The sequence below is a fragment of the Teleopsis dalmanni genome, chromosome 1 (genome assembly GCF_002237135.1).
Source record: "Teleopsis dalmanni isolate 2A chromosome 1, ASM223713v2, whole genome shotgun sequence".
NCBI classification, from domain to species: domain Eukaryota; kingdom Metazoa; phylum Arthropoda; class Insecta; order Diptera; family Diopsidae; genus Teleopsis; species Teleopsis dalmanni.
In genome coordinates this window covers 202,008,902-202,022,573 of record NC_051846.1, presented here as the reverse complement: position 1 = coordinate 202,022,573, position 13,672 = coordinate 202,008,902, and the positions used below count along the sequence as shown (strand labels likewise).

Below are 13,672 nucleotides of genomic sequence, written 5' to 3'. Positions count from 1 at the left end.
TGGTCAATCCATTCATGAGTTTTATCAGGGTTGTAGATCTGTGGATTAGGAGGACAGTACACTCTATCTGTTGTATTAGTGCCCATTAATAACTTGGACTAGTTTGTACGAGATTCTTTGAGTATCTTTGAGGCATCCTATAAAATTAGGTACATAGGTATTTAAGTTTACAGATTTGTCAAGTTGGTTCTTTCGACTTCGCGCCTCTTCACAAGGATACAGTTCGTGCGCTAGATACTTCAAATTTCTACCTTTAAGATGGTTATTAAGATCGCACAAACAGTATCTCATTCCTGCAATCATAATGAACTATTTTTTTGTTCAAGTGTCCTTTGGTGCATAAGCTTGTCACTCCAACTTAATCTAATCAATATGCAGTCACCTTACATCCATTTAAATAATAGTAAATATATTATATTTTTTTGAAGATATTAACTTATTCCTGGTTTGTTAAAGGTTAAACTACATTGCGACTAAAATAGATCTGTTATGATGAGCTTTGATGTACAGGCGGCTTGTGTTCGTTGTTCTAGAATTATTGGAGATATAACAACGCCTTTATTTGTCAACACAGGGTATTATTTTATTGCTATAGACCGGGAGGAATAGACCTGTAGATCAGAAAACATGAAGTGTTTATAAAACAAATACATGACGTAGGATGACATTTGAGACGAGATTAATAGAAAGATAAGATGAAAGAATGTGTGTAGTGTGTGCGTGAGGTACTTATCAAAAATACCCTAGTTTAAGACAAAGAAAACTTGTTAATTCAAAAAGATGAAATAATAAATCAATAAGATTTGGGTTGGTTGGTATTTTTACTGGGCAATGCAAGCAGACACGTATAGAGAACAAATATAAAATGTAATGTTTTAAAATTGAAAATTCGAAAGATTATGCTTCGAAATAAAAACCGCTGAAGAAAACATATTTCCTTCAAGATAACGCACCATGTCACAAGTCGACGAAAGTATGTGATTTGCAGTACTATCAATGTCAAACTACCCATATTTGTACGGAACTGTTGGCATAAGAGAATGTATTACTACTTTATGTTATACACTCAATTAGTTAAACTTAATTTTATTTCTAGTTAACAACCAAAATGTGTTGGAATATTATAGTCATTCTCGTCCATTTTCAAAAGATAGATAATAATTTAAGTAACAATTTGTGTTACTTACTACTGTTCTAATTGTTGTCATCTAGTTATAAGCCCATCCAATCACGACTTAATGGAATTGAATTAATATTATGTGAATTATTATTCAGTTCTAAACCCATCCAGCAACTATAAGCTGTTCTAAGCAAATGAATGATATTGTTCAGATACATCCATATTAAAACATTTGGTTTGAAGACTGAGAAGAATTCGCATAAGACATGAATTTTAATTAAGTTCTAGATAAGGAGTTAAGAATATACTTTATATGATAAATACACTATATTATACAATATATTATAGGTATTATATATATATATATATATATACTCCGCATACCGCTTGTTACAGTCTACCACATTAGAATCTGCTAGTTCTACCTTTATGAAAATGGATTTTTATATTACTTATTACTATTAATACTACTTCTATGAAGATAATCTTTTATTATAAAAATTATTTCCAGATCAAATAAAAGATCCACTGATCATCAAAAACATAAGTTAAAATCCTTACCTTATGAGCGCCTCTTAGTGTTCATATAACAGCTATTGTCATGAATGAATTAGTTGTTTGTAACAGAGCTGGAGCTAATGTTATCAGCATCGTTATTGGTTCATTACGTATTGAATCACAATTAAGTCACCAAATATTGAAATGGTTTTTACATAGTCTATATAATTCTTAACGCTTTTTAGTCTTTTTATAGTTTTACAAAAAAAAGTTATGAACACTTAATTTGTTTACAATAAATGCATTAATGGTTTATTGCATATATATATAAACATTTTATATATCTAATAGAAAATATCATTTATCAGCAACTTCACTTCTTCCCGTGCTTCTTTCCACCCTTCGGTCCAGCTTTTTGCTTAGCAGCATCAACCGCCTTTTGTTGCTCCTTTTGTTTTTGCTTGAATGCCATGTCCGCTTCGTCCATTTCCTTAGCGTCCTTTTTAGGGGCCTTCAGGGGCTTTTTCTTACCACCTTCACGACCAGACATTCTAAGAACCTTAAGTTATTTATTACAGATATTTATATAATTATTAACAATTTTACTTCACTTTGTTGCTATACCTTCTAAGCAATGACACAAACAACAACGATTTGAAAGCTACGTTCTTCTCTGACAAGAGCAGAAAAACAGTAATGCCAAGTTCAATAAATATTTTTAGTTTAGTAAAGGCAAATCATGATTTAAAATTTTGAACTATTGTGGATCTTAAAAAAAAATTTTAAATAAAAAAAATCAAATTTGTAAAAAATATAATTTGTATAAAATCATTGCCTACTGAAAAATTATTGTAATTATATTAAAATTAATGCCAAACGAATTTTATCATGTATAAAATTAGTGTATAAAGCACTAGCATTAGCATTGATTAAAAAAATCAATATATATAAGTAACGGCAGTTTCTTAATTAATATCTATCCTTAACAATTCTTTAATAGATATAAAATAACATAACTCATTTTTTACATGCTGCAAGATCTCTGTGCAACATTGAATGTGCAAACTCAACTTATCATGAATGTATTTTGTGCATATTAGTCTTGCAAATATTTAAAACAGCTGATTTTTGTTTTTGTATATATTAAATTGCAAAATATAACTCAGTTTGGATTTGCATAATTTTAACAATGCCAAGGAAAAGCGAAATTATTTGTTATATATATTCATACTTAAAATATAACTAAACAAACTTTTTTAAATTTATATCTTGTTTGATATTTATCACAAGAATCTTGTGGAAAAGTTTAAAATTTTTAAGAGATTCAATATTATATGGCATTTACCATACATTGGCCGCAAATTGCTCATTTCAAATCAGTCATTCGAAAGTGTTTACATTCGTTGTTCTTCGTTTGTTCTCATTTCAAACAGCTGATTTGTCAACGTTGTCAACGTTGATTTGATTTTTGGCCTGTGCCAAAAAAATCTTATATGAATGTAAAATATACCTTTAAACCTTACAATATAAACAAAATTAAATTTTAGCTTCGATTAAATACTTTTTGAGAAGTAGAAGTTCCAAAAATAGGTGCATCGTTTTCAAGGAAATGCAACCTCCAAATATTTGTTTACTTTTTTTGTAAATATGTCAAAAACAGCTCTCAAACTGTCAAAATGCCATGAAAAGACTTTTACATTTGGGACTCATTTGAAACTCGTTGGAACTCATTTGCACAAAATCAGCAAATAGAACTCATTTACGCATATGAGATTTTGTGTGCAGAAATTAGTCATTTGTTTCTCATTTGTGATTTTTGGCCCAATTCAGTTATTTGAGGCCAGTGTAAATGCCATATTAGATAACGCTGCATCATGCATCATGCATCAACACAATGATATGCCAATAGTGATGGAACACAATCTGCTTATTTTGAACTGAAAGTAAATTATTTTTGATTTGTTGAATTTTTTCAAAGCGAAATTTGAAATTATATTGATTTGTTTTGTGTTTATTGCTTGTATATACTTTATAAAAATATTTATTGGTTTCTAGAGAATTAAGAGAATTAAATAATTATAATTATATTACTTATATTTTTATAGGCGCATAAAATCCGTGTCGCTTTGAAACAAGTCAATATGTTACTTGTTTAAAGATCGTTTCGATAAATAATTGTGTGAAATGCTGGTAACCCTTGTCATTTCTTTTTGATCGTATTTTCGTAACTGTAACTTGAATAAGAATGTGGTGAAATATGAAATCGTGTAATGCAATAATATGTAAAAATGTGTAGTCTATATATTTATAAAATTATTAATATATATACATATATATTATATACATATATAATCTCTATATATTTGTCTGAAAGAAACCGTTTCAATAATTTGCAGTTACTGTGAAACTTTGCAAAATAGTCGTCCGCCACAGTCCGTTTCATAGTCTGTTCGAATATTTAATTAATTTTACTTGAAATATTTTAAAAATTATTTTGTCACATACATTAATGCATTTAAAATATTCATAAATTTATGCTTCACACAGCTTATAAATATTTCAGAACATTATATTTATGTAGGATTTATCAATTTAATTAAATATTTTTAATTTTTTTCCAGCAAATATTTTTATACACAAAGACATGATGGAATTTGGCTAAAAGCAAATAGCGACGTAAAAAATTTAATTATTTTCATAAAATTTGCACTCAATTATTTGAAATTGATTTGCAAAGAAGCAACGTGACAAGCAAAAAAATTAAAAATTAAACAAATTTTTCCAACAAAATACAAAATATTACAACATTAAACTGCAAAAAGTAAGAACAGACAAATTGTGCCAATCAAGGTACGAATTTGCATACCATTGCTGTGGCCATGGAACCGCCAGACAAAGATAGGCAATTGGTTAAATATACACCGCATACTACACAACAGCAGCAGCAGCAGCAACAACAACAGCAGCAGCAGCAACAGCAATTGGTGCCATTGCAGCCAGTACGACCAGTATTAACATTGAATTTACCACAACAACAACTGCAGCCAACACATTCGAATATTGCCACTTCACCGGCAGGTGGTGGTACAGCTGCTACAACACCTTATAGCAATGTCGGTGCAGTTGGTGCACCAGCCTTAGCAACCACGGCTACTGCAATTTCAGCCACGGCGCAGGCTGCCACTGCTTTCAGTGGTAGTACTGTTGGCCACCACACGCAACCGCATCAACATCATCACTCGTCCCAACAAAATGTATCTGCATCCTCATCGTTATTGGGCGGTATAGCTAGCGGTAGTGCAAGTGGTAGCCAACAGCCGACCATTGAAAAGCTGTCGCGGCCTATGGCATTTGACAAGGTAAGCAATAAAAATATCATTTATTTAATTTTTTAAAAAGTAACTCTTTTATTAATAAAATGTATGTAAATTCAATAAAATATTTAATTTATAAAAATATAATTACCGCAATCTAAAGTTTTGGAACGCATATCTTAACCTCAGCCCGTGCAGAAGTTTTAAATCAGTTATTCTTCTTCTTCTTAACAAAACGGCAGGCACACACTTGTATGACATTATTTTTGGGATCAGCGTCTTCTGTGCCACATGTGCCATCGCCCAAGCTTTTGCGTTCAATATGCACTGGACAACGTAACTCAAATTCATCATCATTATTTTCTTCTTCGGAAGGAGTATTTAAAAACGAGTCCAAAGCATTCTCCAGCATATTAAATGGTTTCAATGGTTCATTTCCCATCATTGCATTGTAAGGTGGTGGCATTAAAAATGGTGGTGCATATGCTACAGCCGTTTGTATTTGTCCAGTGGCTGGTATACCTGCTGAAGGTAGAATGAAACTGCCTGAGCGAACATTAAATCCTGGATCCACGGCACGATAGATAAAGTCATTCAAATCATTTTGTTCCATAGTATTAGCATTAATGGGGCTAAAGGAGAATTGTGCACCCTGAGTTTGTAACGGCACGTTATCTTAAATTAAATGAATAATTAAATTGACTTATATAGACGTAGTTTCGCAAATGTACTTACCCACGCCCATCTTAGACAAAAATAGATTAGCTAGCTTAACTACACTATCAACTGGTGTCAAATTATTACCACCGTGAACCACTGGTTGCTGTTGTATAAAAGCTTGTGCTGGTACTTGTTGCTTGTTTAACGAACCTTTGCCCAAGACCAAACGGTCAAAATCATTATCAGCATCATTGTTACCAGTTTTGTCCACAGTATCAGTGTTAATTTTTTCCTCATCTTCGGGTTTCTTGGCGTCTTGATGATTTTGCATTGAAGTCTCGGTAATTTTGACTAGATTCGGGTGGGGTATACGTATTTCGGCTGGCTTACGAAATGCACGTGGAGTTTCTGGTATAGCAGCAGTTTTCCTATTGATAACAATGATACTGGCAGATGCACGTCTATTGTTATTTTTGTTATCGATAAAACCTTTGTTTGCAAAATCATTGAATGGATTCTTCGGAACTGCATTATTGTTGTAGGCCGGATTACCGCTATTGCGTTGTTTTACGGAAGCAGTATTGGAAGTTTTAGTGTCTACGGAATTGGTGTCATGCTCTTCTGTAAGTGTTTGTAAGTCATCTTGTTGACCATTAAAACATGATAAAGAGGAAGCGTCATTTTCATTTATATTAGTGACGGAATCAATTGGGGATTCAATAGTAGCAATAGGATCTACTGCTGCAAAGTAAAGCAATTAAGTATATGTTTTTTGGATGTCATCAATAAATATAAAATTTATGAATTGTATTTATTGAAGATGAAAATGAGAAAAATTTAAAATACTAAAAATTTAAGTAAAAAAAAACTCCGAAACCTTATTCTAAAGTAAACATAACAGTTTTTCAAAATGTTTTACGTGTTATTTACCCAATTTGATTAATTTTAAGTTATTTTATGGATACGCACAATAGGAATGGTACGGTACCATATCTCTGCTGTTATTATCTTATTCCTTTAAATTCTTCTTCCATTCCATTTTACCCCTTGTGATCTAGTTCCTAGTTTAATATTAACAAAAGAACTATAACTACAACTATAAGCAAGATTTTGCATTCCTATTTATATTACTACTTTTTGGGTTCCTAAATACACCTATATACAAAGTTATAAAAAGCAAACTTCTCCAAAAACGGTTAGACTACTTACTTTACAACAACATCAAGCTTACATGAAAGTGGATCTGAAGGGTTTGTATATATTAAAAAGATAATGTACATTTTTAAAATAGATTTTTGGGATTTGCTAGTATTATATATATCTGTAATATATGATAATTATATCAGGGAGAACAATATAAAAGTAAATTGATATAATAGAAGTAATGGATGAATTTTATTCAAATAGTACCTTTGAACCATACCAGCAAATCTTATTAAAAATTAAGGTTATGTGTGAGGTTATGTATTCAATTTTGAAGATGGTAAACATTTTTATGTCCAAATGTTATCGAACTTACCCTTATCAGTGCTAACCACGTCCTTGGCTTCTTTTTTGGTGTTGGTGGTACCAGAATCCGCTTCCTGCGGTGCAATATTCTTGGTCATATCATTGCGAAGCTGTACAAAATCATGAGAAAGTTTGGTGTTGTTAGCCAGCGAATCGGAACTACCACGTTTAATGCGACGTTTTCCTTCAGAAACATTTACGCCTGAGGTTGCTGTATATAAACCCTTTATTAACAAAAAAAATTGAAAAATTTAAATACTTTTCACTTACCGATAGCAAAAATTAGTAAAAGAATAAAGAAACGCATCTTTAAGTATGTGGGATGCTGTATAATATGAGGCACTATTTGAATGCAGAAAATATAATTTCTATCGTTAATAATATCTCAAGAAGTTTTCGGAACTTGGTTGTTCACTTGATAAGAAAATAATTTATTTTAAAAAAATATGTTTTACTCAAAGTTTTTTTTGAAACTGACAGTTTACTCAGTTTTTTTTTTTTTGTGTTGTGAAATAAATATATAAAGTTTTTTGCATTGTTTTTATAAGCATATAATAGTTTCTTATTGTCACAAATTCAGTCGTAGCCGCACACATCCTTGAATTTTAATTAATATTATTCTATGCAAGTCTACACTGTCAAGGAAATGCACTTAAGTTAGTTGCCTCGGAAGCTGTCCCTGATGCAAATCGCTAATAGTCAACGGAAACGGCGGCGTACCAAAGGAACTGCCAATTCTGTGCATACTCTTCCTCGTTAAGACACAAGTTTGTCAACAGATTTTAGTTTGACGACGACATTGAATGTCAAAATTCCATTTTATTGCTAGAAAAAAAAGTAACAACTTTCGAGGACGATTCGTTGAAATTATTCTGAAAAGCACTATTAAAAAATATAAAAAATTTATACTAAGCTTTAAAACATATTTGTTGATTTTGACAAATGGAGATGTTTTTCCAAAAAAATTTTTATTAAACTGTCGTATCTTATTTTCAGATGGAGGCTTTAGTACGTGAAATGCAAGATCCGGAGCATGGCGTACCAGTGCGTCAGCAGAAAATGTTTCTCACCTCCATACCTTATGCATTTATGGGTAACATATTTTTTCTCTCTTTAAATTTAGCTAAATAAATAACACTTTTGTAATGTTTTCAGGCTATGATCTCATTGAGTGGCTAATGGACCGGTTACTAATCGAGGAGTCTGAAGCACTTAATATCGCCAATCAACTATGTTTGCATGGTTACTTTTTTCCTGTTAACGATACAAAAACATTAGCAGTCAAAGATGATTCTTCATTGTATCGTTTTCAAACACCATATTACTGGCCCTGGCAACATAAGGCGCCGGATAATGCTGACTATGCCATTTACTTAGTGAAGCGAAATTTGCGTAATAAACAAAGACATGCATTGGAAGATTATGAAAACGATGCTCTAGCTTCGCTTCAAGTAAATTTAAAAAGTAAATGGGCTGTTATAACAATGCAAGCCGCGGAACAAGTACAGCTAGCAAAGGAACGTAAGAAAGGTGATAAGATTGTTGGCGATTCACAGGTATGTAATTGATTTCTTTATTTTTATTTACACTATATATATATTAATATATTTAATATAATATAGGAACGTGCTTATTGGCGTGTACACCGTCCACCACCAGGTCAGTTTACTCCATTAGAACCGTGCCCAATACCATCGAGAGATCGTCTCGGTTCAAAACCGAAGCGTAGAACCCTTGAGGACGTACAACGTGAAGTGGATTACTTGAAAAAGTCTTTGAATCGCACTCGCATGAAAATGTCACAAGCATGTGAATCGCTGGTTATCTATTCAGAAACATTTGCTGAATATGATTTCTTTTTACATGCCGTATTGCCATCCAATCCTTGGGTTACAGAAGATGTTACATTCTGGCAACTAAATAACACATTTGTTGATGTGCCAACAGAGAAACGTGTTAAACGTTGGGCAATATCAATCGAAGAACTTGTTTCCGATCCGACTGGTTTACAAGAGTTCACAGCCTTCTTGGAAAAAGAATATTCACACGAAAATATACGCTTCTGGATTGCTGTGAATCGCTTACGTCGCTCCGCGCACTCACAAGTACCACGAAAAGTTAACGAAATTTATGAGTAAGTCTAATTGTACTTTAGAGCAGAATATAGTCTGAAATAGTATCTAACCTAAAATAATCTAAGTACTAATGCTTTATTATTATTGGAGAGAACTGAATAGAAAACTGTGTTTAATATATTTATGTCGTAGTTTTATTTTTAATTTTTTTTAATTTATTAATAAATTATTTATATTTAAAATTTATTTCTTAATTTTTGAATAATATTTTGCTAACAAATACTATATAACTATAACCTCATTTATTGAATTTGATTATTAATTTTAGGGAGTTTCTTAAACCTGGTGCTCCGTGTGAAATCAACATAGATGGCAAAACAATGGAGAGCGTTCTAAAAGGTCTTAAGAATCCATCACGTTTTACTTTTGATTCTGCATCAGAACATATTTATATGCTCCTACTCAAAAAGGACTGCTATCCGCGTTTTGTCCGCTCCGATCATTACAAACGTTTGTTAGAGTCCGGCATACAGCCATCACATAAGAAACGTTTCTTTAACTTCGGCGGAGTTGGTGGTGCCAAAAAGAAAATGACTGCTGCACTCTCAAGTCAGCCAAATTTAGGTGAAGGTTCCTCCGCCAAAGCTACCGTTGCCATGATGCAAGCACCACCGCCTGGTAGCTTATCACGTCGCCGTGGTAGCGATCGTAGTCTAACAGGCTCAGCACATGAATTAGCTGTAATTGGCGTCAACAAAGATTCCAGTTCAAAAGTGCCACATTCTCATTCTCAAAGTAACCTAAGCGAGATTCCGTATAGGTGAGTGAGTCTTTTGTGAAAGCACTGCTCTGTGTTTTCAGGTATCACTAAGTATTATTGTATGGGTAAATGTTGCTTCTTAAGATAAAATATAATTTTTTTGAAATTTTAATTATTTTAGCGCAATCTAAAAGCAAAAGATTTGAATAAACGTTAAACGTTAAACGTTAAAATAAAATAAATATTGCTTTTTAACAATGACAATTGGTTAAATTGATTTTGATTCTAATTTTGTATTTTTATCTCTTATTTTTTTGATGCATATTTTTGCAAAATATTTTTGATTTTGAATCATACTCGTACCACCACATGCGTCACAAACTTCAAATCCTACACAAAAAATATCTGAAACTCGTTGAAACCGTTGAAATCGTTGCATTTAGTAGTGATACGATTTACAGAGGCGATATGCCACAACGTCATATGGTGGTCATGGATGCTGGAATCTATGCTGCCTACGGATTACGCGAAACTAGTTTGCTAACACATCAGTAAGGACCTAACACTTTATTTTCGTACAACAAAAGAATCCTTTCATACATTTACAATAAATTTTTTTTCTGTTTTTATATATAAAATTCTTCAAAAGTTGTGTTCCTAACTGCTAAAATCTCAATTGCTGTCCAATTTTGTGTGTGCTGCATCATTTCCGGCATATTTTTGGTTATAATTATTTTATTTATAGTCCAAATAATATATGCTATATGATAAATGTTGTAAACTATAATGTATTGACTTTGCTTTGTGTTTATAGTCCTTAACATCAAACATTTCAAAACCCTGTCGAGTCGTACATTTTCTCTAAAACTGCTGCATAAATTAAAATCTATATTTTCTAATACTGAATTTGTTTAATTTTTTACTTAATCTTTTAACTTTAATTTTAACATTTTAACATTAATAAACATTTTATTTTGCTTTCCCTAATATATTTTATTGTATACTTCCTTATGCTGTTTTATAAAAAATTTAAAAATATAATTGCTGTTTGTTGTGATTTTAACTACTATATATATATTCAAATTGTAAAAAGATTTCATGTGTCTGTGTAGTGTACATATTTCTATGTGTTATCACGTTGATGTTTGAAATTATATATTTAAACATATTTTATACTTAATGATCATAGAGAAACACCGAAGCCGAAAACTGCAAGACTGGAGACTACAATAGAAACAACAAGTAGTGCTGTGTGCCCATGGGATTTGCCTGATGATACTCCGGCACCGCAGCCTAAATTATCTACTCATCAAGTTCAGCTCTCAGTTTGTCCATGGGAGCAGGAAAGTGAACCAACTCCCGCCGCAAAAAGTAGTTCACAACGCCTTACTAGGTAAGCTATAAAATTCCATTCTATTCTATACAAACCTATATAACGCGCTATTTTAAAATATGAATTCTTGAGTTCTAAATATTACTTAAGCTATTCGAAGCTTCAGACATTTTATTGTATGATTCCAATAAACGTGAACTATCTCTTAGTTTGAGTTTAACTGGCTATACACACAGAATTTATACTAATGAAGATCTAAAGATCGCTCGAAGAGCATGTATTTTAAATCACACGTAAAAATTGACCCATTCATAAGCAAAAAAAAAAAACAGAAGTATTCTATCAAAAAAAACCTTCCTAAATGAGGGGTGACTGTGTTATAGACAAGCGTACCAACCGGATATTGGCAGCTTTTAACACCTACTGTCCATATTGTGCCTCCCGGAGGATAGAGGTTAGAATATTCCCAAGGTAAGACATGCCTGTCGTAAGAGCCGACTAAAATACCGGCACCATCCGACACTGTTTGAAGTGTAAATGTTAGTGATTGAGTTTTTACTTGCACCATCCGACCGGAGGTGTATATCTGGTACCACGGGGATCAGTGACCGCAGCTTCGGTTGTCCTGACCAATTGAGGTTTGCAGTGTCAAGTTGGGTGTAGTTAAAACCAAAACTTACGCGAGTAGAATGATTAAATTTATTTACATTCGTTCGGCGTACAGTTGCGTTTTTTAAGCGGTTGGTGTGACCCAAAAATCAGGAAACTTAGACCAAAACATAATTTCAATTGGTACGTTTAAAATTCCAATGGGGCGTCCATTAGCACATTATTTTGATGCCTGTGTTGAGAACACTGCATCAAGTCATCAAAGTAGGTCATGCCATGTTAGAGCTATGACTGATATGAAAAATATTCAGCGTCAGTCATTCGCTCTATCACTGCTCTGTATGTACTTGCCTTTTTCCAGTCGGTCCGATATTACAAATATGACAATAAGAGTTACTGTTGGTTTCAGTAAAATGATATAGTAATTTTTTGGTTCGAAATAGGCTATCAGTGAGCTTCATCTTCTGGTAAGTCAGGTTGCTACTTGTATTTATTTTCGCTACGATTCTTGCATTCGAATATTTTGCTTAAGCAAAACGTGATATTCGAAAATTTTCGAACATTATGTGGTGATGAAATATTTGCTGGTATATTTTCCTTTTGGGAAAGAGTGAATTTAATATTGATGACTGTATTCTTTGTGTATTCGGGTAAAGAGTGTACAACACCGTTTCTGACATTTTTTTATTGGAAAATTTTAAAAATTATTTTCAATGTCTCCCAAAATTCTAACTTAATACTTGATACATAATGTTATTAATATATTAAACATTATTTCTAGCACTTCTTCTGATATATCGGATGTCTCGGATCGTATGCAACGTAATTTGGGCATACGGCATCAACATACGGTAGACAGCGGTGAATCTGGTGCAAAACGTTTAATGCCTAACTTTACAGAACAACGAAGAGCATCTGTATCATTCACACCAACGTAAGTTTGCAAACAATAAATTTAAACAAAAATCATACAACCTATTACATATTCTGTATTTACAGTCGTCTTGCTGAATATCAATTAGGACGTGCGTCCACTTCTACAAAATCATCGACAACACCTTCACCTACTGTTGGTAGTCATTGCATAGTAGAAACAACATTTGCGCCATTATTTACACCTTTAAAAGCCAGTACTGAAACTGCTTTTAGTGGTGTTAATGTCGTAACAAAAGATCCACTGTCATCATCCGATGTTGAAATTGAAGAGGAATTGAGTAAAGTATTAAAATCGGCACGGAATAGCGAAACATCGGCTTCAGAACTGCCAGCCTTGTCACCGCCCACTTCAACAGCAACACCACCACCCATTACAAAAATAACACCGCCACCACCAGATGTGATCACAGAATATGTGACGGGTGATAGTCCAAAAGTTGAAGTTTCAGAAGCAGTTAGTGGAACAGAATCTGAAACTGAGGTAGAGGTACAAATTGAATTGATTGAAACATGTGACTATAATACACAGAGCACTACTCCCACACGTTTGGATGTAGCAACACCTACCATACAAGTAGATGAAGCTTGTGCTACGCAAGATGAAGAAGATGAAAATTTGTGTGAGATTATTGAGGTGGAGAAAGAAGCAACACAAGTTACTAGTGGAACAACTAAATTACGTTCAGCTACACAATCTCCGATTAAAGAAGTAACTACAACTAATAGCCCACAGCAATCGACTGCAATTATGTCAGGCGTTATAAAATCTCTGACTCCACCACCACCACCTGAGATTGGGCCGATGGAAGAAGAAGCACAACTACAAGAAGAAGAAGAAGAAGCGTATGCTGTGCAAGA

General features: G+C 32.9%; 3 protein-coding genes across 9 annotated transcripts in view; 1 reads left to right on the top strand and 2 right to left on the bottom strand.

The window, feature by feature from the left end:
- Positions 1–1,924: 1,924 nt before the first annotated feature.
- On the bottom strand, positions 1,925–2,375 carry LOC119671378 (translation machinery-associated protein 7 homolog). Of its 6 annotated transcripts, none has more exons than XM_038081979.1 (2): positions 2,225–2,375; positions 1,925–2,177 (listed from the first exon to the last, which is right to left on the bottom strand). In XM_038081979.1, the coding sequence occupies exon 2, from the start codon at positions 2,166–2,168 to the stop codon at positions 1,992–1,994; it is 177 nt and encodes a 58-aa protein (XP_037937907.1). In that variant the 5' UTR covers positions 2,169–2,177; positions 2,225–2,375; the 3' UTR covers positions 1,925–1,991. The 6 variants fall into 6 exon arrangements, with proteins under 6 accessions (XP_037937907.1, XP_037937906.1, XP_037937910.1 ...); XM_038081978.1 differs by having other exon boundaries at positions 1,925–2,169; XM_038081982.1 differs by having other exon boundaries at positions 2,230–2,375.
- Positions 2,376–3,983: 1,608 nt separating this feature from the next.
- LOC119667068 overlaps positions 3,984–13,672 on the top strand; it is a 16,114-nt gene continuing 6,425 nt past the window's right edge. The window contains exons 1-9 of the mRNA XM_038076353.1: positions 3,984–4,062; positions 4,240–4,977; positions 8,098–8,194; positions 8,257–8,657; positions 8,724–9,235; positions 9,505–9,996; positions 11,126–11,329; positions 12,660–12,812; positions 12,878–13,666. Of these exons, the coding sequence (XP_037932281.1) occupies positions 4,498–4,977; positions 8,098–8,194; positions 8,257–8,657; positions 8,724–9,235; positions 9,505–9,996; positions 11,126–11,329; positions 12,660–12,812; positions 12,878–13,666 (3,128 nt within the window). The 5' untranslated portion in view covers positions 3,984–4,062; positions 4,240–4,497. The remainder of the gene's footprint in view (positions 4,063–4,239; positions 4,978–8,097; positions 8,195–8,256; positions 8,658–8,723; positions 9,236–9,504; positions 9,997–11,125; positions 11,330–12,659; positions 12,813–12,877; positions 13,667–13,672) is intronic.
- LOC119671377 lies at positions 5,090–7,514 on the bottom strand. 2 transcript variants are annotated; one of them, XM_038081977.1, is made up of 4 exons: positions 7,372–7,514; positions 7,112–7,312; positions 5,668–6,330; positions 5,090–5,607 (listed from the first exon to the last, which is right to left on the bottom strand). In XM_038081977.1, exons 1-4 carry the CDS (start codon positions 7,406–7,408, stop codon positions 5,141–5,143), a joined length of 1,368 nt encoding a protein of 455 aa, XP_037937905.1. In that variant the 5' UTR covers positions 7,409–7,514; the 3' UTR covers positions 5,090–5,140. The 2 variants fall into 2 exon arrangements, with proteins under 2 accessions (XP_037937905.1, XP_037937904.1); XM_038081976.1 differs by having other exon boundaries at positions 5,091–5,607; positions 5,668–6,333.